The sequence below is a fragment of the Schistocerca piceifrons genome, chromosome 7, assembly GCF_021461385.2.
Source record: "Schistocerca piceifrons isolate TAMUIC-IGC-003096 chromosome 7, iqSchPice1.1, whole genome shotgun sequence".
Lineage (NCBI taxonomy): Eukaryota > Metazoa > Arthropoda > Insecta > Orthoptera > Acrididae > Schistocerca > Schistocerca piceifrons.
Window position 1 is genome coordinate 328,849,002 of NC_060144.1, and position 23,836 is coordinate 328,872,837.

Here is a 23,836-nt window from a genome sequence, read left to right on the forward strand (position 1 = left end):
CCCTCCAGGACAACTTCAGACATTAGTCAAGTCGGGTTGCGTCACTTCTGCGTGATCGCTGAGGTCGACACGATTATTAGGCAGGCGTATCAGTTTCTTTGGTTCTTCAGTGTATTTAACGCATACCGTAAATTTAATTCACTAAGGTTCAAATGGCTCTAAGCACTATGGGACTTAACATCTGAGGTCATCAGTCCCCTTGACGTAGAACTACTTAAACCTAACTAACCTAAGGACATCACACACATCCATGCCCGAGGCAGGATTCTAACCTGCGACCGTAGCAGCAGCGCGGTTCCAGACTGAAGCGCCTAGAACCGCTCGGCCACAGGGCCGGCTAATTCACTAAGGATATCTACTTAGGCGTAAAAGAGGGCCCAAAATCGAGTGTGTTGTCAGGTGAAATAAACAAATAAAATGTTTTTGTTTTGTTTCTGCGATATGTGTGCTATTGGGAAAGTGTCAGAATTTTTTCCCGATTGGCCTAAGTAATGTTTCTCTCAGTTCCAAGTACAGTAAACTGTAAACAGTGGAAATGGTAATCTTATTTGCACTGCTGATGTCATGTCGGCCTTGACCGTAATAAGTGTGAGAACTGTGAGAATCTGGGATTTCTCTTAGCGTTAAGCGTTAGTATATTATGGAAAGAGGCGCATGCGTGCCGACAGACGGCCGTGGTACTCACGATGAAGTCGATGTCGTCGTAGCCGCTGGACAGGAACATGGGCTCGTAGCCGGCCAACCCCAGCGAGGCCAGCCACTCGCCGACCGGCGTCTGCACGCCGCCCGGGCTGTGTAGGCCTGCAACCCACCACACGTGGCGCACGTGCTCTTATCTTTCTGCTCTATTATCTTTGAGTTGTTAACGGCCACTAATACATTAATAATATTCCATACTAGTATAGAAAAGCAAGAAAGAAAAATTTCGTATATATAAAAAGAATGACCTTATTTACGAGTCTAATAATTATAGAACAGGGGTCATGCCGGCGAGGAAATGTGGGTTGAGTGACTGGATGTGATCTAGAGTTTCAAAGACTCGCCGATAGGTGCCAGTTCATGCGTCTATTTAGTCAGTTTGAAGCAAGATGGCGTCCACTCAACAGAAACCGTTTTGTGTACTACAGTTTAGTAAGAGTGAGTCAGTGATTACCGTCCGATGTAAGATTCGCTAGCGTTTTAGGATAGATCCGCCTTCACCGAAAAGCTTTCGTCGTTGGTATCGCCAATTTGAAGAGAAAGGATGTTCATGCAAAGGTAGGAATCCAGGTCGACCCTGTAGTTCAGATCAAGTAGTGGAAATAATTAAATGTCTTGCGATTGCTGTGGTGACAAATCCTTAATCTGTTCCATCATCTGTTATGGCAGTCCCGCCTGGCTATCCCACCCACAAATTCTATAAGACTCTCCAGATCCTCGAGCGCCATGCACTCCGCCTCGCCTTCCGTATACACCTCCTGTCCCCCACTCAGATCCTCTATGACCTGATTCCTTTCCCCTATCTGCTCCCTGTCCTCGAACATTTCCATGTCCTCTACACCCCCCCCCCCCATCCCTGACTTGATCCCACTCATCCCCTGGTTGCTTCTCTCCTCTCCAACCCCTGCCCACTGCCGCACCTTCACCGTTGTGCGCCCCCTACCCTTCACCTCTACACCCTTCATCTCCTTTCCTGTGGTGGCTTCCATCAACTACCCCTCCAAGATGATGCCTTCTCTCCCTCCATTTATCCCTCTTATCAACTATGATCCGTACCTCCCCCTCCCTCCCTCTGTCCTTTCCCTCAGCTCCTTTCCCCCCCCCCCTCTTCCCATCCTGTTTTTTCCTCGCCACCTATCCACTCCTTGACTCCATTCTCTCCTCACGGGTCCTTTTTCTTTCCCCTCCACTGCCCTCCCCACTCCTCGCGTCCGCCCTGCCCTCCCCTTTTCCTATGTCCTCTCCCTCCATCGGCTCCCCCCTTTTTTCCTTTTTTCTCCTGCCCCCTTTTCTTCCCCTCATCGGTCTGGGTCTTCCCCCCCCCCCCCAACCATGTGCCGCCGTGTCAACTCTATAGTGCTGTTTTAAGTGTGTGTTTAGTGTTGTGCGTCCCCTGCCAGTGTTGCGAACGGACAACAAACTGTCACTAGACGTGTTTTTAAACTGTTGCAAACAGACACTAGACTGTCGTCTTGTCTTTTTAATTGTACCTGTCTATTTACTATATGTTTTAATCAGCATCACTGACCCTTTGTTTTTATATTCTCTTCGCAATTTTTCGCCTTGTTCCAGTTTTAATCAGTCACTGTTTAATCGCCTGTTTTTATTTTTATATCTGCTAATTCTGTTTTTAACATTTCTGTAGGCTGCTGCCAGCCCCCCGCCCCCCCCCCCCCTCCCCCCTCTGGTGGGATCGACACCCAATAAAGGAAAAAAAAGCTGTGGTGACATTTGGTCTATAAACCTTACAGAATACATTAGTGCAAGTTCGAATGGTGACTAAATAAAAATCTGCTGAAAGGCATGGAAGACGACAAGTTTCTATCACGGTTAGTTTTCAGCGATGAAGCTACATCTCAACTAAGCGATAAAGAGAATCGACAAAACGTTAGCATATGCGGACTTCAGAACCATCATGCAACAATTCATCATGAAATAGACTCGCCCAAATGAACATTTTTTGTGCCATTTCTTATGAAAAAATTCATGGTTGCTACTTTTTTCAGTAAAAAGTGACTGGAATGATCTTCGAACGTCAATGTTTAATGAAAACCACCTTAGCTGTATTATTAGACGTTTAGCGTGTTACGACCTGTTTCATTCCAAGAACAACTTCAGGTTGCAGCGTTGTGCTAAAGCTATGACAAATATGGTCTGGTTGTCGTATGCATTGTTAACATTGGCCTTAACATTAGTGTCACCAGCGGTGCTCAACGTGATCAAGATTATTTCATATGCCGCTAACTTGGCTTTGCCCACAATTTGATTAGGACTCTAATGACTTCATATCCCAACAGGATGGAGCTCCACCACACTGGCACAAAACTGTACGATAGTTCCTCTCGGTGATACGCTGCCTCAAGCTGGATAGGGTCCACGGGACGTGGGACACTGATCTATATTCTTGGCCTCCAAGATCACCAGACATGCCCCCATAATATTTTGATATTTTTCGTGTGGGCACGTGTGAAGAAAAGTGTTTTCATACCCTTGGTATGTTTTCCATGCGGCGGACAATAAAGTATTTCTAATGGCATAACTAAAGCTATAAGATTTTGTTATTATTTTGCAGTTTAATTCTGTTTTCTAATACTTCTCCATTAATAAATATGAAGTTTCTTTAATCGGTGACCCCTTACTAAGAAAACCTTCCAGGCCAGACGACACGGGGAAATCTACAGAATCTCACAAATCCTGGCGCAGTCTCTAGAACTTTCAATAAAAGTAGACTGAAATTTTATGTGCTCATTAAATGAATCAACAGTTACAGACTGTCTAAAACATTTCGTAACCTTTTCCTTTCAATGAAAGTTAAGAACTTTTTATATGAAACTGAAGAAACAAGCCTTGGGAAATAAGATTCACACATCATTTGTACAGAACAGACAAAACTGAAAATATTGATAGTCATCTGTTTGCAGAAAAACTAAACATCAATTGCAATAAAAACTAGAGGTGAATGCACCAAAAATCTCACAGAGAAGATGAGATTTTACGGGAAAAATGCTTTAGCTATGAAGTTCATTCTTGCTTCTCAGTTGGACATGTGACAACTTGTGACAAATTAGCAAATCAAATAGAATCAAACTGCACGGAATAGTTAGCAATCTCTTAAGCCTAGCAACTGATTTTCTAGTATGAAACGAAACTAATGCTGAACGTCAAGTAACTATACCACGCGGATGTGCCAAAAGATGCATAGTCATTGCCCTGAAGGCTCACTCGGACTAGCAAAGAAGGATGTTTCACGAACATTTTCCTTACGTGGATGTAGAAACTTTTATTCTGCTATTGCAATTTCGGCGTTTTGCCAACATCAAGTACATATAAATATTTCACGGCATATCACGGCACAGATATAATAACGGCAGCCTTATAGGGTTGCATCGCACTTTATAGGAATGTTGGCTACAGCTGCGACTGGCGTGCAAGCGGTTAACGCCAGCCAACAAATTTTGTCAGGCCCATTGCAAGCAGTCCCAGTCGCGATCCGTCTGCGTGCATACAGATGCTGCCGGAGTGGTTGCCTAGTGGCAGGCGTTGGGCAAGAGGCCGGCGCTCTTTATCGCCGTTCGATGAGGCTTCTGAACAAGGGTTCCTATTCTCACTTTGCTCCTCAGGAAACGCTATACGGGCGACCGTAGTTGGTCCGCATAGTCTTGTCACACCCTGTACGGATACCAAGTAATTCTAAGTTCTTAAATGATGTGTCCCGAAGACTATCCCTTTTCTTTCAAAAACTGCTATTCAAATGGTTCAAATGGCTCAAATGGCTCTGAGCACTATGGGATTTAACATCTGAGGTCATCAGTCCCCTAGAACTTAGAACTACTTAAACCTAACTCGCCTCAGGATATCACACACATCCATGCTCGAGGCAGGATTCGAACCTGCGACCGTAGCGGTCGCGCGGTTCCAGATTGAAGCGCCTAGAATCGTTCGGCCACACCGGCCGTCTCGTTATTCAAAAAGATGGATTCTGTTCAATTAATTTTTGTTTCATGATATATGGATTGGATGCAAGTAATCTACACACATATGGAAAGAGGAAGTTCTAAAGCTCATATACTGAGATTTTGTGGCACTTGAGACAGTTAAAATCGTGCCCCGCTCGGGAGACGGCACGACGTGCCTTTATTTACAAATACGACACACAACATATACGTTACGAGAGGTACTGCGACGCCTCTCCTTTCAAAGATGTACTTTGGCTTTGACGAACACACCTATAGATGTTTCTCTTATCAAGGTATCGTCGTGACTACGGTAGCCATCCTAGCTGACGAATTAAAACAGCAGATCATTATACGTCCAGATGCTGGATTCGTTGCAATTTTGGAAACTATTGTTGTTTTGTCTTTCTTTGAAGTGATAACCTGCCAAGTTCATATTCATTATTTACATATCGGTATGTATTACGGAAATTACTTAACGAGGAGCTCCTCCAATTGTAAATAAGAATGCTGGTTGTGTTAAGTATGTTCTAAATTATGGTAAAAGTTACAATTCACTGCCTGAAGAGTAAACGTCTTCCTGGGCACTTGAAAGTAACTCAAAAAACGATAAAAACACCAGCAGGAATGTTCCGGTACTAGACCAGAATATGCTTCATCTGCATACGAACTTTATTTGAATACATTCTTGTTTTGAGGATGTTGTGTACATAGTTCCGCGTAGTCAGCGCGTACACAACTTTCCCAATAGAGCGCGCCCCGCTAAGCACAACAGCGCAGGCGCAGTTCTCGTCCGTCTCCGCACTACGAGATGGCGCTGTCTTAGAGACGGACCACATTCTGCTTCCGCCGATCGGCGTATTAATATGTAACGCAACCAATGAGATTGCTGCTAATGTAGAACCTTTTCTCCTCGCGGATCACACTCGCGCAGTAATACCTGAACGCTCGAGGTATTATAACGGGTGTACAGACCTCCAATTAGTCAGTCTGCATCAGTCTGCATTAGTCTATAGTCAAGTTTCAGTCTGCGCCTAATAAGATTATCATATTCCTGTACATAGCCATGAAGAGAAATGTATAGACACTTTGTCAACTATCAGAGATATGTGAGAATAAGATTAACGTACGAAGATCAAAGGAACTTCAGATTGTCAATTGTAAATAGCATCCAGAACCAAGTTAAGTTATTTTTATGCTTGTTATTATTTTAATAAATGTGTGTGTAAATTAATCAAGTTCTGTTTAAAGTTGGTCACCGTCAATCTGCTACTCTAAGCGTACGAGTTGCATTTCTATCGTCTGACCTAACGGCAGAAGATAAACACGCGGCGATAAGACCACGAGACCTATTGCTGACACTCGCCTACTTCGCTAGAGCGACAAGTCAAATAATCTGATGGTGTGTGTACCGAAGGTCTTACAGTACGCACGCCACAGAGAAGAAGTCTCCCAAATAACTAGCTTGTAAATTTTTTTATACTTTATGGACAATTAAGTCACCTGTTAATCCTTTTTCACATGTGTCAGTCTTTCCTATGTTTCCCTTTTTATTATTATTCTGAGTGATAGTTTGTTTTACCAAATAATCGACGTGTTTTGAATATTTATTTTCTTGTTTCATACTTAATTTGTAAATTATTGACAATGGCAACTCATTCCTGAGAGAGCGCTCTTATATGCTCGTAACATCGGATTTTTCATACTTCCATTAAATTATCAAGAACCGTCCCAGAATGTTTTAGAAACGCGATGGTGAATAAAAAAAATTGCATTTGGCAAACTGCGAACCACAGCTTTCAATTTCTTTTAACTCGACGGCTCTACCCAATACACCACAGTGATGACGTAAAAATTGTGACTGTGTACTGTTGTCATAGATCACGTGAAACCTTTAACTGCCGTAAGTCATTACCTGATATTTTACTGAGACAGATTGTACCCTTTCGGACACCTCTTTGAAAGACCCTCAATGCACTGGTGTTTTGAAACAGCGTTTGTTCATATGACGTAAATTATAATATAAAGCACACCAAATACGAGCTTGACGAAATCCACTATGGCGTCTCCCAGGATCTTCCGCCAAAGTACATCTCTCAAAAGGGTGGAGCCGCAATACCTCTCAAAAGACACAGTAGAACCCGGTATTCCGATCTAATTGGGGGTATGGTCAGTTCAGATTAGGAAATGTTCGGGTTATCCGGAAAAATATGTACTGTACCTAGACAAATACAGCTACTGAATAGCGCAACCGGCCACAAGGCAACGTAGCTTAGCGTTGTGAAAATGTGGCAATATAGTGACATAAGGAAGTGCCAATGTTGCGAATCCCACGCACAATACTTTTCAACAAGGCAACTACATAGCCGATCACATGCGTTATTGTTGCTACCATGTTTAGAGAAGGAAAAGCACAGTTTGTTTGGCTACTGTTAACGGATATTCTACCTACACTATACAGAATAAATTGGGTTAACTTACGGAGTACTGTGTTCATGCTTTTCGTTCATAAATTGAGTTAACACTGTTCGTATAAAACAGTTGTCATTCCGTACAGCAGCCGGCCGCGGTGGTCTCGCGGTTCTAGGCGCGCAGTCCGGAACCGTGCGACTGCTACGGTCGCAGGTTCGAATCCTGCCTCGGGCATGGATGTGTGTGATGTCCTTAGGTTAGTTAGGTTTAAGTAGTTCTAAGTTCTAGGGGACTGATGACCACAGCTGTTAAGTCCCATAGTGCTCAGAGCCATTCCGTACAGCACAATGTCAACTAAACGAAAACATAGTTCCTGTACATTAAAAGAAAAACCAGAAGCGCTTAAGCGGCTTAACAGTGTAACTGGCTTTTGAATTTGCTGATGGGAGCGCCACAATCAAATAGTTCAAATGGCTCTGAGCACTATGAGACTTAACATCTGAGATCATCAGTCCCCTAGAACTTAGAACTACTTAAACCTAACGAACCTAAGGACAACACACACATCCATGCCCGAGGCAGGATTCGAACCTGCGACCGTAGCGGTCGCGCGCGGTTCCAGACTGAAGCGCCTAGAACCGCTCGGCCACTCCGGCCGGCGCCACAATCAGTTACTGGAAAAATCTGAGGAAAACCGAAAGCTTCTGCAACACAACTAGCGAAAAAATACAGAAAAACGCCACAATTCCACCGTGTCGTCGTATGATAGAACTGACGAAGCGACTTTCTTGTGGTTTACTAGGGAAAGAGAAAAAGACGTCCCTGTAAGTCGTACAATGATTCAAGAAAAGACATTGAAGCTAAAAACATTATGAATGGTAATGCAGCATTTACTGCCAGCAAAGGTTAATCAGGCCAGTCAAAGAGGAAATACGGATACGACAGCTAACATAATTGGAGAAAAATTATCAACCGATGTTGTCGCCGCATAGGCATTCTTAGACGAGTCTGCAGGCTTAAAAAATTACTCATCTCATCTATTTTATAGACCAGAGGAAACTGGACTGATTTTCAAAGCACTCCCTACAAAAAGTCTTGCTTAGAAAAAAGCGTCTCCTGCTCCAGTTTTTAAAATGAATAAGCAACGCCTTGGTGCTTACAGCAAAGCCGCAGCAACAAACAAATTACCGTTCATGGTAATTGGAAAATCTGCGAAGCCACGAGCTCTAAGCGACATGAATATGAACGCTCTCCTTGTAAATTACAAAAATCAAAGGAAAGTTTGGATGATCAGTATTCTGTTTAGTGAGTGGTTCGAGAAACAACTTGTTCCCTCTGTTAGAAGATTCAGTACAGAAAATGGACTGTCACCTCGAGCCCAACTTTTGACTAACAGTGCTCCATCTCATCCTTCAGAAAGCCGGCCGGGGTGGCCGAGCGGTTCTAGGCGCTACAGTCTGGTACCGCGCGACTGCTACGGTCGCAGGGTCGAATCCTGCCTCGGGCATGGATGTGTGTGATGTCCTTAGGTTAGTTAGGTTTAAGTAGTTCTAAGTTTTAGGGGATTGATGACCTTAGAAGTTAAGTCCCAGAGCCATTTGAACCATCCTTCAGAAATGCAGCTAGTGAATGGAGACGTCAAAGCATTTTTTTTTCCACCAAATGTAAACTCTACTTCCGACCAATGTGTTACAAAACGTAAAGTTGAATTATTGAAAAATGCTTCTAGGACTGTTCCATCTTAGAACAAATAAAGAAAAAAACATAATAATAAAGGATGTCATCTACTGCTAATTGAATCTTGGGCAATTCGAACAAACATTTAAGACAGGCATCGTGGAAGACACTGTGGTCAAGTCTCGTGTTTCAAGAAACACGGCATCAGACAATAATGATATCCTTCAGCTCGTTGCAAAAATGCGCGGGGTGCGAAGATGAAGGGGAAAGTTGCCTTCAAGAATAAATAGCAGTTGTAGATAATGGTTATCAAGAAATCAGTGCTGAATCTATTCCATCTATAGTCCAGAATGAAGCTGATGACAACTACGAAGACGAAGATAAAGAAGGATAAGACACCTCTAAACATATTGTGTCACATTATGACGTTGCAGATGCCCTTAAATTGCCATTAAGCTACGTAGTACAGCACGTCATTGGCACACCAACCGACATGATGTTAATGCAATGCTGGCACAACATCGCATCATTAAGCGGCTTCAGTTCTTCACGATAAATGAAGATGACCGATTTTGCAAATTACTTTAAGTGAAAATCACAGTTCCTCTGCATAAACATATAATATAGTATTGTAGTTACCAGTGCGATAAACTTTTCGTTCTGATAAATTGTGTTTCTTTAATGAGTTGATCAGTTCTACAATACAATAAAATTCTTTCTTTGCACAAAAAAATGAGGTTTTCATTTATTGGTTCCACTATTCCGGATTTTGTTTCGATTATACGAAATTTCCGATCTGCGGTGTTCGGATTTGCGGGCTTCTGCTGTATATGAAAATTTAGCACCAGGCCTAGTGACTTTTTCCTGTGGCGGCAGAGAGCGTGCGAGGCAGCAAGTAGCCGACCTCAACGCAGGACGGCAGGAAGAAGACTTATGTGTGATAGCGGAGTAGCCACAGTTGAAGCCAGCAGTGGGACCGTGGGCAGCAGCTGACGGACTACACTTGGTGATCAGCGTCGGACGCACGGATGGAACGCTGTCCGCTGTTGCCTTTGTCCCGGAGTACTTGGTCCCTGAATTGGTCAGCGAGCAGCGGAACTGCCTAGGGTGACGAGTCTGGCTTGGAGACTGACAAAACGATTGAGCGGATCCGTATGCAAGAAGCACGGGTCAGCAAGTGTCGCGTGGCGGTCCGATAGTATGCTGGGCAGCAGAGAAACCGCGGAATATTGAAGTGCGTGCCTGAGGAGGCGATTGGCCGTTGGCTGCTGGTAAAACGTGATAGCGTCTCCGAATGTATGGAAGATTGCAAGGTAGGTAAGTGCGAGAATTATCGCACAATCAACTTAACACCTCGTGCATCCGAGTTCCAGACAAAAATAATATTAGTTTGGCTGTAGAAAAAATAAAGGCACCAGAGAGGCAGTCCTTGAGTTGCACTTGATAACGGAAACAAGAAAAATTATGACACATATATAGCATTCATCGATCTGGAAAAAAACGTATTACCACGTAAAATGTAGCATGATTTTCGAAATTACCTGGAAAACTGTGGTGAGCAATTAGAAAAAAATGGGTAATACACAGTATGTACAAGAACTAAGAGGTAACAATGAGAATGGAAGACCAAAAACGAAGTGCTCGGATTAAAAATAGTGTAAGACTGGGCTTCCACCTTTCACCCATGCTGTTGAATCTCTAGATCGAAGAAGCAATGACGGAAATGAAAGAAAGGTTCAAGGGTAGGATAAAAATTCAGGATTAAAGCATATCAATGATAAGATTCGCTGACTTCGTCGCTATCCTCAGTGAAGGTGAAGAAAAATTATAGGATCTGTTGAATGGAATGAGTATTCTAATGAGCACAGAATACGGATTGAGAGTAAATCGAAGAAGGACGAATGTAATGAAAAGTAGCAGAAATGAGAACAGCGAGAAACTTAACATGAAAACTGGTGGTCACAATGCAAACGGAGTAAACGAATTCTGCTACCTTGAAAGCAAAATAACTCAGGACTGACGAAGCATGGAGGATATGCAAAGCGGATTAGCACAGACAAAGATTGCATTGCTATCCAAGAGAAGTCTACCGGTATTAAACGTAGGACGTAGTTTGAGAAAGAAATTTCTGGGAATGTACGTTTGGAGCACAGCGTTGTATGGTTGTGAATCACGGACAGAAGGAAAACCAGAACAGAAGAGAATCGAAGCGTTTGAGATGTGGCGCTACAGAAGTCTGTTGAAAATTAGGTGGGCTAAGAAGATAAGGAATAAGCAGTTCCCCGATGAATTGACGGAAAAAGGAAAATATTGTGTAAGACGTGTATATTTCTATTGTCTATCGTCAAACCACAATTGAAAGATGTTTATATTTTATTAATAGGATTAATTAGGAATAATTGCCGGCCGGAGTGGCCGTGCGGTTCTAGGCGCTACAGTCTGGAGCCGAGCGACCGCTCCGGTCGCAGGTTCGAATCCTGCCTCGGGCATGGATGTGTGTGATGTCCTTAGATTAGTTAGGTTTAAGTAGTTCTAGCGGACTTATGACCTCAGATGTTGAGTCCCATAGCGCTCAGAGCCATTTCAACCATTTTATTATTATGACAGCCCACCAGTACCTAATAGAGTATAGTAAAACAGAGTAAGTATATTCATGTCGCAGTTCGATGTAGCAGTCAGATGGCGATCCAGTAACAGTAAAATATGGTAAGGAACAGTTACGGGTTGTTGCAGGTAACAACTGAGGGCCACGACGACGACACATTCTATGTTTCGTCGAAATAATCAGCAAATGACTTTTAATAAGCAGCATTTAAATTTGTAGGCGAAGATTGCACTTATTATTATTGAGAAAGAGAATTAATTTCAAAGGGAAGATTTCATTTGTTGTTATTAAGCAAGAGATAGAAATCCTAAGGGACGGTTTCATACGTTATTGTAGAAGGGAAGGTTGCGTAACAAAAGAGATACAGAGGAGACGGGAAGGTTTCAATGGAAAACAATGACAACTTCAGCAGAGCAGGAACATGGAAAGAGATTTGCGCTGTGTGTGTGCGTGTGTGTGTGTACGAGTGTGTTTGTGTGTGTGTGTGTGTGTGTGTGTGTGTGTGTGTGTGTTTTAGATACGGGCGCATTCCAATGGCCAGTGCGAGTTGTGAAGTCCGTCCGCTACGGTTCAAGTCCGCAGACTGTGCTGCTGCTAAAATATTAACGTACCAAAATACTGGTTAATAATATTGTGCATACACCGTGCGAGCGCGCATCGGACCACTGCAGTTTGTTCCGGGGCAATGTTTACAGTTTTGTGACGTGGTCTTACTCTGTGCTTCGAATGATGACTCACATCGCGAGATAAGCCGATGATGCCCTACACGGGTGAAATGCGTCTTTTCTGAGCCAATAAAAAACATTCTGTAACTTAGGACTGTTTTTTAATATTAATCACAAAATAAGTTTGCAGTACCAACGTGCCACAATGGATTGGAATAATTTTTAAAATACAGTTTATAAGTCTCCAGTGTGACCTTTCCCGCAGTACAACGAACATCTAAACGGTAGCCGAGCTCGTTCCATACACGAAAAACCATGTGTTATGTTACTAAGCACACTGAACTGTCACGTGGTTCCACACGAGGGCCAGAGCTGCTCGAATTTTTGGTAAAGGTACAACGTTGGCTTACTTGAACTACGCACCACACTTCAGTCAACTCGTTTCACATCCTTATCTGACACATGCTGGTAGCTCGCGCTTCGTCCTTTGCAGAGATACCCAATCTGCTGAAATTGCTGACACAATACCTTGCGCTTCTCTTATTTGGAAGTCGAGTCAGAGACGAAACGGCCTTAGCCTCAACGAACACAAACTAGCTGTTGCCGCAAGCACTCTAGCGGTAGCTTACGCAACTATCAGTGCTAGCGATGGTAATCGAAACTTTTGGTCCTCTTCTCTCCAGTAGTGTGTATATTATTCATACATACGAGGGTGAGTCAAATGATAACCTTAAATTTGTAAAAACAAATCGAAATTTCGCGCAGTTATCCTGTAAGTTGGTAAGCGTGCTACAAACAACGTGCAGAATGGCCTGTAGGTGGCAGCATAGTGCAGATGCACACATCCCGTCGCAGTATCAGTATTACGATGGCCGCCCCACTTGCGACTTGCACCAAGGAAGAACAGCGTTCTGTTATTCGGTTTTTGCGTAGTGAAGGTGTGAAACCTACTGAAACTCATCGACGAATGAAGGTTCAGTACGGTGATGCCTGTTTGTCACAGCACCAAGTCTACGAATGGATTAGGAAGTTCGCAAATGGTGTGACTTCAGTGGAAGATGCTCCTCGTCCAGGTCGGGCACAACGAGTTGTGACTCCACAGAACATTGCAGCAGTTGAAGCCATAGTGAAGGAAAACCGCCGAGTGACACTGAATGACATTGCAGCATGTTTACAGATTAGTCATGGGTCAGCACACCACATTGTGCATGATGTGCTTCAGTTTCACAAAGTGTCTGCAAGATGGGTGCCACGGCAGCTGACTCCTGAAATGAGAGAACGACGTGTTGATGCTTGTGAAGAACTTCGGCGCTTTGAACGAGAAGGTGATCGCTTCCTTGCAAGAATCGTTACTGGGGACGAAACCTGGGTTCACTCCCACCAACCGGAAAAGAAGAGAGCGAGCAAGGAATGGCGCCATTCCTCATCACCAAAACCAAGGAAGTTTCGAACAGAAACATCAGAAGGGAAGGTTATGCTGACTCCCTTTTGGGACGAAAAAGGCGTCATTTTGGAGCATTACATACCTAGAGGGACCACTGTCACCAATGCATCATACACAGAACTCCTAAAAAATCATCTGCGGCCTGCAATGAAATCAAAGCGACATGGATTGCTGTCAGCAGGTGTCCTTTTGCAACATGACAATGCAAGGCCCCACACTGCCCGTACAACAGTTGCAACAATCACAGACCTGCATTTTGAGTGTCTTCCTCATCCACCATACTCACCAGACCTTACCCCAAGTGATTTCCATTTGTTTGGACCACTCAAAGACGCAATGGGAGGAAAGAAGTTCCGTTCTGATGAAGAGGTACGCCACACGGTGCACGAGTGGTTGCGCGGTCTACCAAAAGAATTTTTTTCTAAAGGAATTTATGCACTTTGTAAGCGCTGGAGGACTTGCATTGAGCGTGGGGGAGATTATGTTGAAAAGTGATACAGCTTTGTACCACTTCTACACAATAAATAATATTAAAAAATATTTAACGTTTTCATTTGACTCACCCTCGTATTTTTATCGAAATAGACGTTGTGTCAGAACACTGTTTTTATTTTATTTATGTTTCATTCATTGCGATTAGTTTCAAGGCCTTAACCCAATTTTGAAGAAATCACAGTGGTGATGACGGTTCCCAGGCTTGGGTATTGGTAGGAATGAGTGGTTGAATATGGGGCAACGACCCTCAAACTATGAGAACATGCTGGAAAGTAATGCCTCCGAATTTTCATGTAAAAACTCTTACAGATTTTTAAATAAAACAAATATTATTAAAATTCTAGGTCTTCGATCTTTATGTCCACATATTTATTTCTCAACATAGTCACCCTGGCGACGAACACATCTCTCCAAACAGAAATCAGTTTGTTGAGACCGTCACTGTAGGATGTCACGGAGCTACAATCTCACCTCTGCTTGCACCGCTTCATCATTATCAAAGTGTAGTCCTCGAAGGCGTTCTGTAAGTTTTGTGACGAAAATTGGTTGGGAGCAAAGCGGGACCGTATGGAGGACGATCAATGGCAATGACCCCAAGCCGTCGGATTGTTTCAGATGTCGCTGCACTTGTGTGCGGTATGACATTGTCATGCTAAAGGAGAGTGTGCTCCGTGTGTGGACGGTTAGAATCTCGACAACAGCACTCTTTTCTCACGCACCGACGTAGTTATGTTACTCACTGACATGTTACACGCTATAATTCGGAGCCCTCTAATGGCAGAGGGCTACGGATGTGTAGACATGAAGATAAAGGTGTAGAATGTTAATATCGTCTGTTTTCTTTAAAAATCTTTAGGATCGTTCACAGAAAAAATTCGGTGGCATTACTTTACAGAACGTTCTCGTACTAGCAAAGAATGAAAGTCACATATTTTTTTAATAGAGTAGGCTGTGGAGCGTCTATTTCCAAAACAAAAACTTTATCAGCTACAGCTCCGCGAATAACATCCCCCTTTTAAATGTAATAGAGAAATCATAATCATACCAAATTTATGTTTTGAGAATGAAAACACAGTCCAAGTAAGCTGTATTCTTTTTATTATCTGTGCAATTGCCCAACTCACACAATGAGTCATTTTGAAGCACCTATAATACTTTCGAAAATTTTGACGCCGATTTATACATCAACTGTCTATGAGCTCTCACACATACATACACATTATAACCCAAGTTACTTAAGTAGTTTAAGCTTCCACCGTTATGTCACATACTACTACGTCGTTGGTTCAAAAAAATGGTTCAAATGGCTCTGAGCACTATGGGACTTAACATCTGTTGTCATCAGTCCCCTAGAACTTAGAACTACTTAAACCTAACTAACCTACGGACATCACACACATCCATGTCCGAGGCAGGATTCGAACCTGCGACCGTAGCAGTCGCGCGGTTCCGGACTGCGCGTCTAGAACCGCTAGACCACCGCGGCCGGCAATACGTCGTTGGTTCATGTGGACGCGAATACATCGTATTTCTGTGCTTATGAGGCACAAAAACAAAATATAATATTATAATACAAATACAAATATAATACAAAATGTACGTGGTTACGTCCATCAGGCCGGCCGCTGTGGCCGAGCGGTTCTAGGCGCTTCAGTCCGGAACCGCGCTGCTGCTACGGTCGCAGGTTCGAATCCTGCTCGGGCATGGATGTGTGTGATGTCCTTAGGTTAGTTAGGTTTAAGTAGTTATAAGTCTAGGGGACTGGTGACCTCAGATGTTAAGTCTAATACTGCGTAGAGCCATTTGAACGCCCATCAGCCGACAAAAACAGGAAGCTGCCATACCATAGCTGTTACGGTATGACCAAAGATGTTTCGAACCATATCCGTCGATGGTCAATAACATTAAGCAAGCAACTGGCGCAAAATTGTGGAAATTTGTGGTAAGGTCTTATGGGACCAAACCGCTGGGGTCATCGGTCCCTAAGGTTACACGCTACTTACTATAACTTTAAGTAACTTACGCTAAGGACGACACACTCACCCACGGCCGAGGAAGAACTCGAACCTCCGACGGGGGAAGCAGTGCGGACCGTGACAAGACGGCTAAGACCGCGCGGCTACCCCGCGAGCGCAAAATTGACTGGCATATTATGTTCGTTATTCTCACGTACTATGTTACGGCAACTTTCTGTCTGTGTCGGCTAATGAACGTAATCGTGTACACTATTGTGTTTTTCTTGTACCACATACGAACAGAAATATGATTTATACCCGTGCACATGTACCAGCGATGCATTACAATGCATGGCCTATGTGATGGGTCTACAGCTCTCTGTTTGTAATTATATTCCTCCTGACTATGAAGATTCCTGAATCACCAGTTAAGTACAATATATTATTTTTTGAATGAAATGAATATCCCTAGCTGCATTCAGGGATATATATATATATATATATATATATATATATATATATATATATATATATATATATATATATATTACCCACGACTTCCAATTATTTTAGTCGCCGTAGACCCAGACCACGCAGCCAGCTCCTTACCGACTTCACTGACAAACTTGCTGTATATGCAGAGAAGAGATTTGTATGTTTCTATTTAGCATTGGCCACCACTCATTCAACACTGGCGACGATTGGTTCGTTGTCATCATAACAGATAATAAAAGGAATACAGCCTTCTTGGACCATGTTTTCGTTCTCGAAACACGTTGAGGCTGTAGATCCTCAAAAGAATAAAAAAAATTTTTTTAAATAATTTATATTTCATGAAATAAAAATAATTGAATTTAGTCTATCTTTTTAATAACCCTGTATATTAAAAAGATTAAAGGAAAGCAGCAGATGCCTGTGTCGGGAGGTAAAGGACTCGAGAAGACACAGCGTATTACAGAGCCGTGCGCCGCTTCTGTCCGCTCCCACTAGCTGAGCCGACAATGAGCGAACAGCGGCCGCAGAGCACGAACAGCCGGAACAACCCTTCTCTCTCTCTATAGCCCACAGAGACGAGTTCTCACGTCGCACAAACCAAGTCTTTGGTCAAAATAAAATTATTCGCAGAATACGGCGGCCGTTTGAAGACCGGTGTCGGATAAAGGCTCGAAAGCGGGCGCCTACAGTGGCCGCACGCGAGCGGGGCACAGTTAAAAGCGGAGGGGGCGGTGTGGGCGGGGTGCTACGTTCCGGCCCCTTGCGCGGCGACAAAGAATAACAGCGACAACAGTTATTCCGGCAGCGGCGGAGGCAGCCAAACGAGCGGCGCGCGTGCCGCGCCATTGTGGCGGCGATCCATTGCCTGTTAGGCGCTTACTTTTGGCGGCTCGCGGCGCCTCCTTAGAATTAATTACGAGCGCCCTCCGCAGTAATGACGTAAGCGTTAATTAGATGATCATTACCGCAGGGGGCGGCAGTGGGCGGTGGGAGAGGGGTGTGCCTTTGAGCCGAGTGGCCGGCGCCGCATTATGGCAGTAATTGCGACCGCGACAATGGCAACCAGCCACAGGTACCCCGTCATTAGCAGCCGGGCACGGCCTCCGGCTCCGCCCCGCACGCGCCCGGCGCCGCAGTACGATCGGCTACTATGCAGGCTGAGCACACTAGGCAAGTCTTCCGGCCGTGGGCACACACTCGCAACGCACTGCGGCTACGCGCTCGTGGAGCCGGACACGTTTGGTCCATTAGTCGTGTGTGTGAAAACTGGTACTGTAACATGAGAGCTGTGGACAGCGTAGTGAGCTAGAGACAGTAGATATTGTTGTTGTTGTTGTGGTCTTCAGTCCTGAAACTGGTTTGATGCAGCTCTCCATTCTACTCTATCCTGTGCAAGCTTCTTCATCTCCCAGTACCTACTGCAGCCTACATCCTTCTGAATCTGCTTAGTGTACTCATCTATGGGTCTCCCTATACGATTTCTACCCTCCACGCTGCCCTCCAATACTAAATTGGTGATCCCTTGATGCCTCAGAACATGTCCTACCAACCGATCCCTTCTTCTTGTCAAGTTGTGCCACAAACTCCTCTTCTCCCCAGTTCTATTCAATACATCCTCACTAGTTATGTGATCTACCCATCTAATCTGCAGCATTTTTCTGTAGCACCACATTTCCAAAGATTCTATTCTCTTCTTGTCTAAACTATTTATCGTCCACGTTCCACTTCCATACATGGCTACACTCCATACAAATACTTTCAGAAACGACTTCCTGACATTTAAATCTATACTCGATGTTAGCAAATTTCTCTTCTTCAGAAACGCTTTCCTTGCCATTGACAGTCTACATTTTATATCCTCTCTACTTCGACCATCCTCAGTTACTTTGCTCCCCAAATAGCAAAACTCCTTTACTACTTTAAGTGTCTCATTTCCTAATCTACTTCCCTCAGAATCACCCGCCTTAAATTCGACTACATTCCATTACCATCGTTTTGCTTTTGTTGATGTTCATCTTATATCCTCCTTTCAAGACACTGTCCATTCCGTTCAGCTGCTCTTCCAAGTCCTTTGCTGTCTCTGGCAGAATGACAATGTCATCGGCGAATCTCAAAGTTTTTATTTCTTCTCCGTGGATTTTAATTCCAACTCAGAATTTTTCTTTTGTTTCCTTTACTGTTTGCTCAATATACAGATTGAATAACATCGGGGAGAGGCTACAACCCTGTCTCACTCCTTTCCCAACCACTGTTTCTCTTTCATACCCCCCGACTCTTATAACTGCCATCTGGTTTCTGTACAAATTGTAGATAGCCTTTCGCTCCCTGTATTTTACGCCTGCTACCTTTAGAATTTGAAATAGAGTATTCCAGTCAACATTGTCAAAAGCTTTCTCTAAGTCTACAAATGCAAGAAACGTAGGTTTTTTCCTTTCCTTAATCTAGCTTCTAAGATAAGTCGTAGGGTCAGTGTACCCTCACGTGTTCCAATATTTCTACGGAATCCAAACTGATCTTCCCCGAGGTCGGCTTCTACTAGTTTTTCAATTCGCCTGCAAAGAATTCGCGTTAGTATTTTGCAGCCGCGACTTATTAAACTGACAGTTCGGTAATTTTCACATCTATCAACCCCTGCTTTCTTTGGGATTGGAATTATTATATTCTTCTTGAAGTCTGAGGGTATTTCGCCTGTCTCAGACATCTTGCTCACCAGATGGTAGAGTATTGTCAGAACTGGCTCTCCCAAGGCTGTCAGTAGTTCTAAAGGATGTATAAAGTAGATATTACAATCTTTAATTTGTTAAGAGTACCGTAGAACGTGAGACAGTCTGTCAAACAAAATTTCAGTAAAGTTCATTTCCTATTTGCAAAAGTGGCTCTGAGCACTATGCGACTTAACTTCTGAGGTCATCAGTCGCCTAGAACTTAGAACTAATTAAACCTAACTAACCTAAGGACATCACATACATCCATGCCCGAGGCAGGATTCGAACCTGCGACCGTAGCGGTCACGCGGTTCCAGACTGAAGCGCACGGCCACACCGGCCGGCCTCCTATTTGCAAGATCATTCAAAACTAAAGATTTTAATTTTCTTATTGCAGACAAACAATGGAAGGTAGAAATACATTGCTCAGAGGAAGGTTCAAATATTTATATTCGCGCAGACACTATACCGTAGACTCCATGCGTTGCTCGAGAAACATCGAAACCGCAGCCTGTCTTGTGGACTTCCGAAGGCTGCGTGTGAGTGCATCTCGGATACGCTCAACATTTTGAGACGTGCGTGCCAGAACAATACTTTTCTCTCTGCGTACGCAACCGATTTCCCAGAATCGGGACCATTGCTTTTCACAATATACATAAATGACCTAGTAGATTGTGTCGGAAGTTCCAGGCAACGTTTCGCGGATGATGCTGCAGTATACAGGGAAGTTTCAGCATTAGAAAATTGCAGCGAAATGCAGGAAGGTCTGCAACGGATAGGCACTTGGTGCAGGGAGTGGCAACTGACCCTTAATATAGACAAATGTAATGTGTTGCGAATACATAGAAAGAAGGATCCTTTATTGTATGATTATATGATAGCGGAACAAACACTGGTAGCAGTTACTTCTGTAAAATATCTGGGAGTATGCGTACGGAACGATTTGAAGTGGAATGATCATATAAAATTAATTATTGGTAAGGCGGGTGCCAGGTTGAGATTCATTGGGAGAGTCCTTAGAAAATGTAGTCCATCAACAAGGGAGGTGGCTTACAAAACACTCGTTCGGCCTATACTTGAGTATTGCTCATCAGTGTGGGATCCGTACCACGTCGGGTTGACAGAGGAGATAGAGAAGATCCAAAGAAGAGCGGCGCGTTTCGTCATAGGGTTATTTGGTAAGCGTGATAGCGTTACGGAGATGTTTAGCAAACTCAAGGGACAGACTCTGCAAGAGAGGCGCTCTGCATCGCGGTATAGCTTGCTGTCCAGGTTTCGAGAGTGTGCGTTTCTGGATGAGGTATCGAATATATTGCTTCCCCCTACTTATACCTCCCGTAGAGATTACGAATGTAAAATTAGAGAGATTCGAGCGCGCACGGACGTTTTTCGGCAGTCGTTCTTCCCGCGAACCATACGCGACTGGAACAGGAAAGTGAGGTAATGACAGTGGCGCGAAAAGTGCCCTCCGCCAAACACCGTTGGATGGCTTGCGGAATATAAATGTAGATGTAGATGTAGAATTCGGTATACCAGTCATAAATCTGCTTGTGCTGAGGCGGCTTCTTGCTGAATCGACGATGGTATGCACGTCGCACTTGAACACTGGACTGACTTCGCGCAAGAATTTTTGTGAATTTCTTTACAGTTGTCATGTTGATTAGTCGGGTTTCTGCCGCTTTTTCGCGTCTTTCCTGCACGATATCTCAACTGCGTGACTCGCAGCCTTCTTCAAGTGCTGTCCGATACTGATTTCAGTGTGGAACGAGTCCGGTATTTATGCCTACGTTGTGCTAGGCGTTCCCTCTGCGCTGCGCCCTGTTTCTCCACGAGAGGATCCTGAAGAGATACAAGAAGAAACGCAAAAGATTGCACATTTGCCAAATGTTTGGCCGGTATCTGTAAAAATTAGTAGAATTCTCAGCAAACATAACACTAAAAGCGTGTTCCATCCACCCACCAAGATTAAGGCTCTGCTAGGGAATGTGAAGGATGACCTGCGTTTACAGTCACGTACCATATGAATGTGGTGTGGTATACATCGGCCAGACGACCAGGACAGTTGACATCAGGTGCAAAGAGCACCAAAGGCGCACAAGACTGAGACAGTCAACCAAGTCAGCGATTGCCGAACATTGTTTAGAACTCAATCATTCTATGAGGTATAATGATAACAACATTTTAACACAAACATCGAGATACTGGGACAGCGTCATCAAAGAATCTATTGATATTAAGATTGCGGAGAGTCTCATTAACCGGGACACCGGTTTCCAGCTGAGTTCGGCCTGGAACCCAGCACTCGATCTTCTGAAGAAGCAACATAGACAACATCCAGACCCCAAGGGACACAAGTATAAGGATGGAACTAGAGACGACAGCCCAGCACATGTAACTGAAGACGTACGTGAAATGGCACCTCAGACAACAGACAAAGTATCTGAGGACGCTCTTCCGAGTCTCGAGCGACGATTTGAACACAATCGGCCTGAAAGTGACGCTGCAGCCGCTCCTGGGGGGCAAGAACTTCGGACGGAACGCCTAACACGACACAGCACGGTAACAGAACGTCCTAACACAAGGAAGAACTCAAATGACGAGAATCGGAAGATTAAACGTCTAGCATAGCTTGGAAGCCAATCAGAACTTAATTCGGCTGTATTGACAAGGGATAATAACCACAAAGTACGCGCACAGCGTTCGGAACAGCCGCGGCTAGAAGGAAACGCTACAGCCGTTGCTATTGGTCGGCGCACACCACGGACAGAACGCCAGACGCGGCGCGGACCGCAGAGGAAGCCCCTAGCACAACGTAGGCATAAATACCGGACTAGTTCAGCAGTGGAATCAGAAAACATCAACTCAGTAGACCGATAACACTACATACACGCCCAATACGTTTCCGAGAGAAAGCCAGATACCTAGGTGTCTGGCTGGACCGGAAACTTACATGGGGGGACCAGATCGAGGACGTTGCCAACAGAGCGCACGCGAGGCTCAAACAGCTCTACCCAATGCTCAACGTGGAAAGCACCCTGAATAGGAGGGTGTCGAGGTCCATATACATGACACTGATTAGACATTTAATGACGTACGCAGCTCCCGTCTGAGGATATGCAGCTCCTACACGACTGCGCCACCTGCAAATCATACAGAACAAAGTGCTACGAATCATTAGCAACGTTCCACGCTACACACGCACCGTGGATCTTCACCAAGAATACCGCCTTGAAGCCCTCAAGGAAGTATTCAAAAAACGCGCCACACGACTATACAGGAACTCGAGATACTCGAACAATCCTTTCATTCTCACTCTGGGAAACTACGATCATAACCATAGGTGGAAGCACAAGCGGCCAAAGACACTACTAGCTAGGGCATAGTCACCTATGGTAAATTAACATACACTAACAAGCGACAAACGTCGGCAAGCCCCTGCATATCAGCAACACTGTTTGGTAATCACCAGCTGCTATTAGAGCCGACCAACAGGCCAGAGCAGTGAACCGACCCGCTCGCCCACTGACGCACACACAATTCGCCATCACCCTACACTGTGCATCCGATATATGACCTATCGGAGACAAAGACGATAGTAAACCTAACTGTTGCAGGTCGCTGACGCTGAACGAGAGCTCAACACCGGCACCCAGCGGCAGCCGCCGAGCAACACCACCGCACTACGTCAAAGGTATCGACATGCATGATACCCACCACTAACAAAGCCTACCCCTGCACGACCTACCGCTGGCAGCAAGACATCCGTTACTGCACTTACCACCCGACCTAACTATCGCAGAGGTTTTTTTCCTTTGGCTCTTGCCTTGGCACTTTTTCTTCCTCTGCTCTTCAAACCGCTACCCTTCGTTTGACTTTGACCCAATGTATTTCCAGATGAGCGCATATTAATGGTTAACCGTAACCAGACGTACGCAAACATCGCAGCACCTACATCCTGCGACACCTCACTTTAGTGAAAACTAACCCTTTATGCAGAGATGGCAGTAGACCTTTTGAGTTGGCCATCATGCCGGTGTGGGCGTGGAGGCGCTCCACCTGTATTTAAAAAAAAAAAAAAAAAAGAAAAAAAAACAGTGGAATCCGATTCACTGAGACAACAAGATGGCAGGACTTGATAAGAGAGTAGCAGAGTAGAGGAAGGAAAAAGAAGAGTGTCAAACCAGAAGAAACAAACCAACACGCGATGAGCCGAAAATCAAACCAGAGGAAGAAGAAGGAAAAGCAGCTAGACCTGCGAACCCTTCATCCCAACGAAGCTGCAGCTTCGAGATGACAGAAAGCAAGCAAGCACTGGAATCCGCATCAGACAGCACCTGAAGAAGACTGAGAGTTCAAAAATGGTTCAAATGGCTCTGAGCACTATGGGACTTAACATCGAAGGTCATCAGTCCCCTAGAACTTAGAACTACTTAAACCTAACTAACCTAAGGATATGACACACATCCATGCCCGAGGCAGGATTCGAACCTGCGAGCGTAGCGGTCGCGCGGTTCCAGACTGAAGCGCCTAGAACCGCTTGGCCACTACGGCCAGCAGACTGAGAGTTACGCAGTTGAAATATCGTGCAGGAAAGACGCGATAACCGGCAGCAACCCGATTAATTAATATGACAGCGCCTCGCCAGGAAAGCTTGAAGAATTTCTTTATAGTTACTTGTCACGACTCGTTTCGAGATTATCGCATGATCTCATGACCTGACAAATCATAAAA

At 44.4% G+C, this 23,836-nt stretch overlaps 1 protein-coding gene across 1 annotated transcript in view; it reads right to left on the reverse strand.

The window, feature by feature from the left end:
• LOC124805673 (ankyrin repeat and SAM domain-containing protein 1A-like) overlaps positions 1-23,836 on the reverse strand; it is a 183,521-nt gene that overhangs the window by 90,974 nt on the left and 68,711 nt on the right. Inside the window, exons 3-5 of the mRNA XM_047266243.1 lie at positions 22,729-22,740; positions 9,980-10,009; positions 686-791 (exon numbers count right to left, since the gene is read on the reverse strand). Coding sequence (XP_047122199.1) covers positions 686-791; positions 9,980-10,009; positions 22,729-22,740 — 148 coding nt within the window. The remainder of the gene's footprint in view (positions 1-685; positions 792-9,979; positions 10,010-22,728; positions 22,741-23,836) is intronic.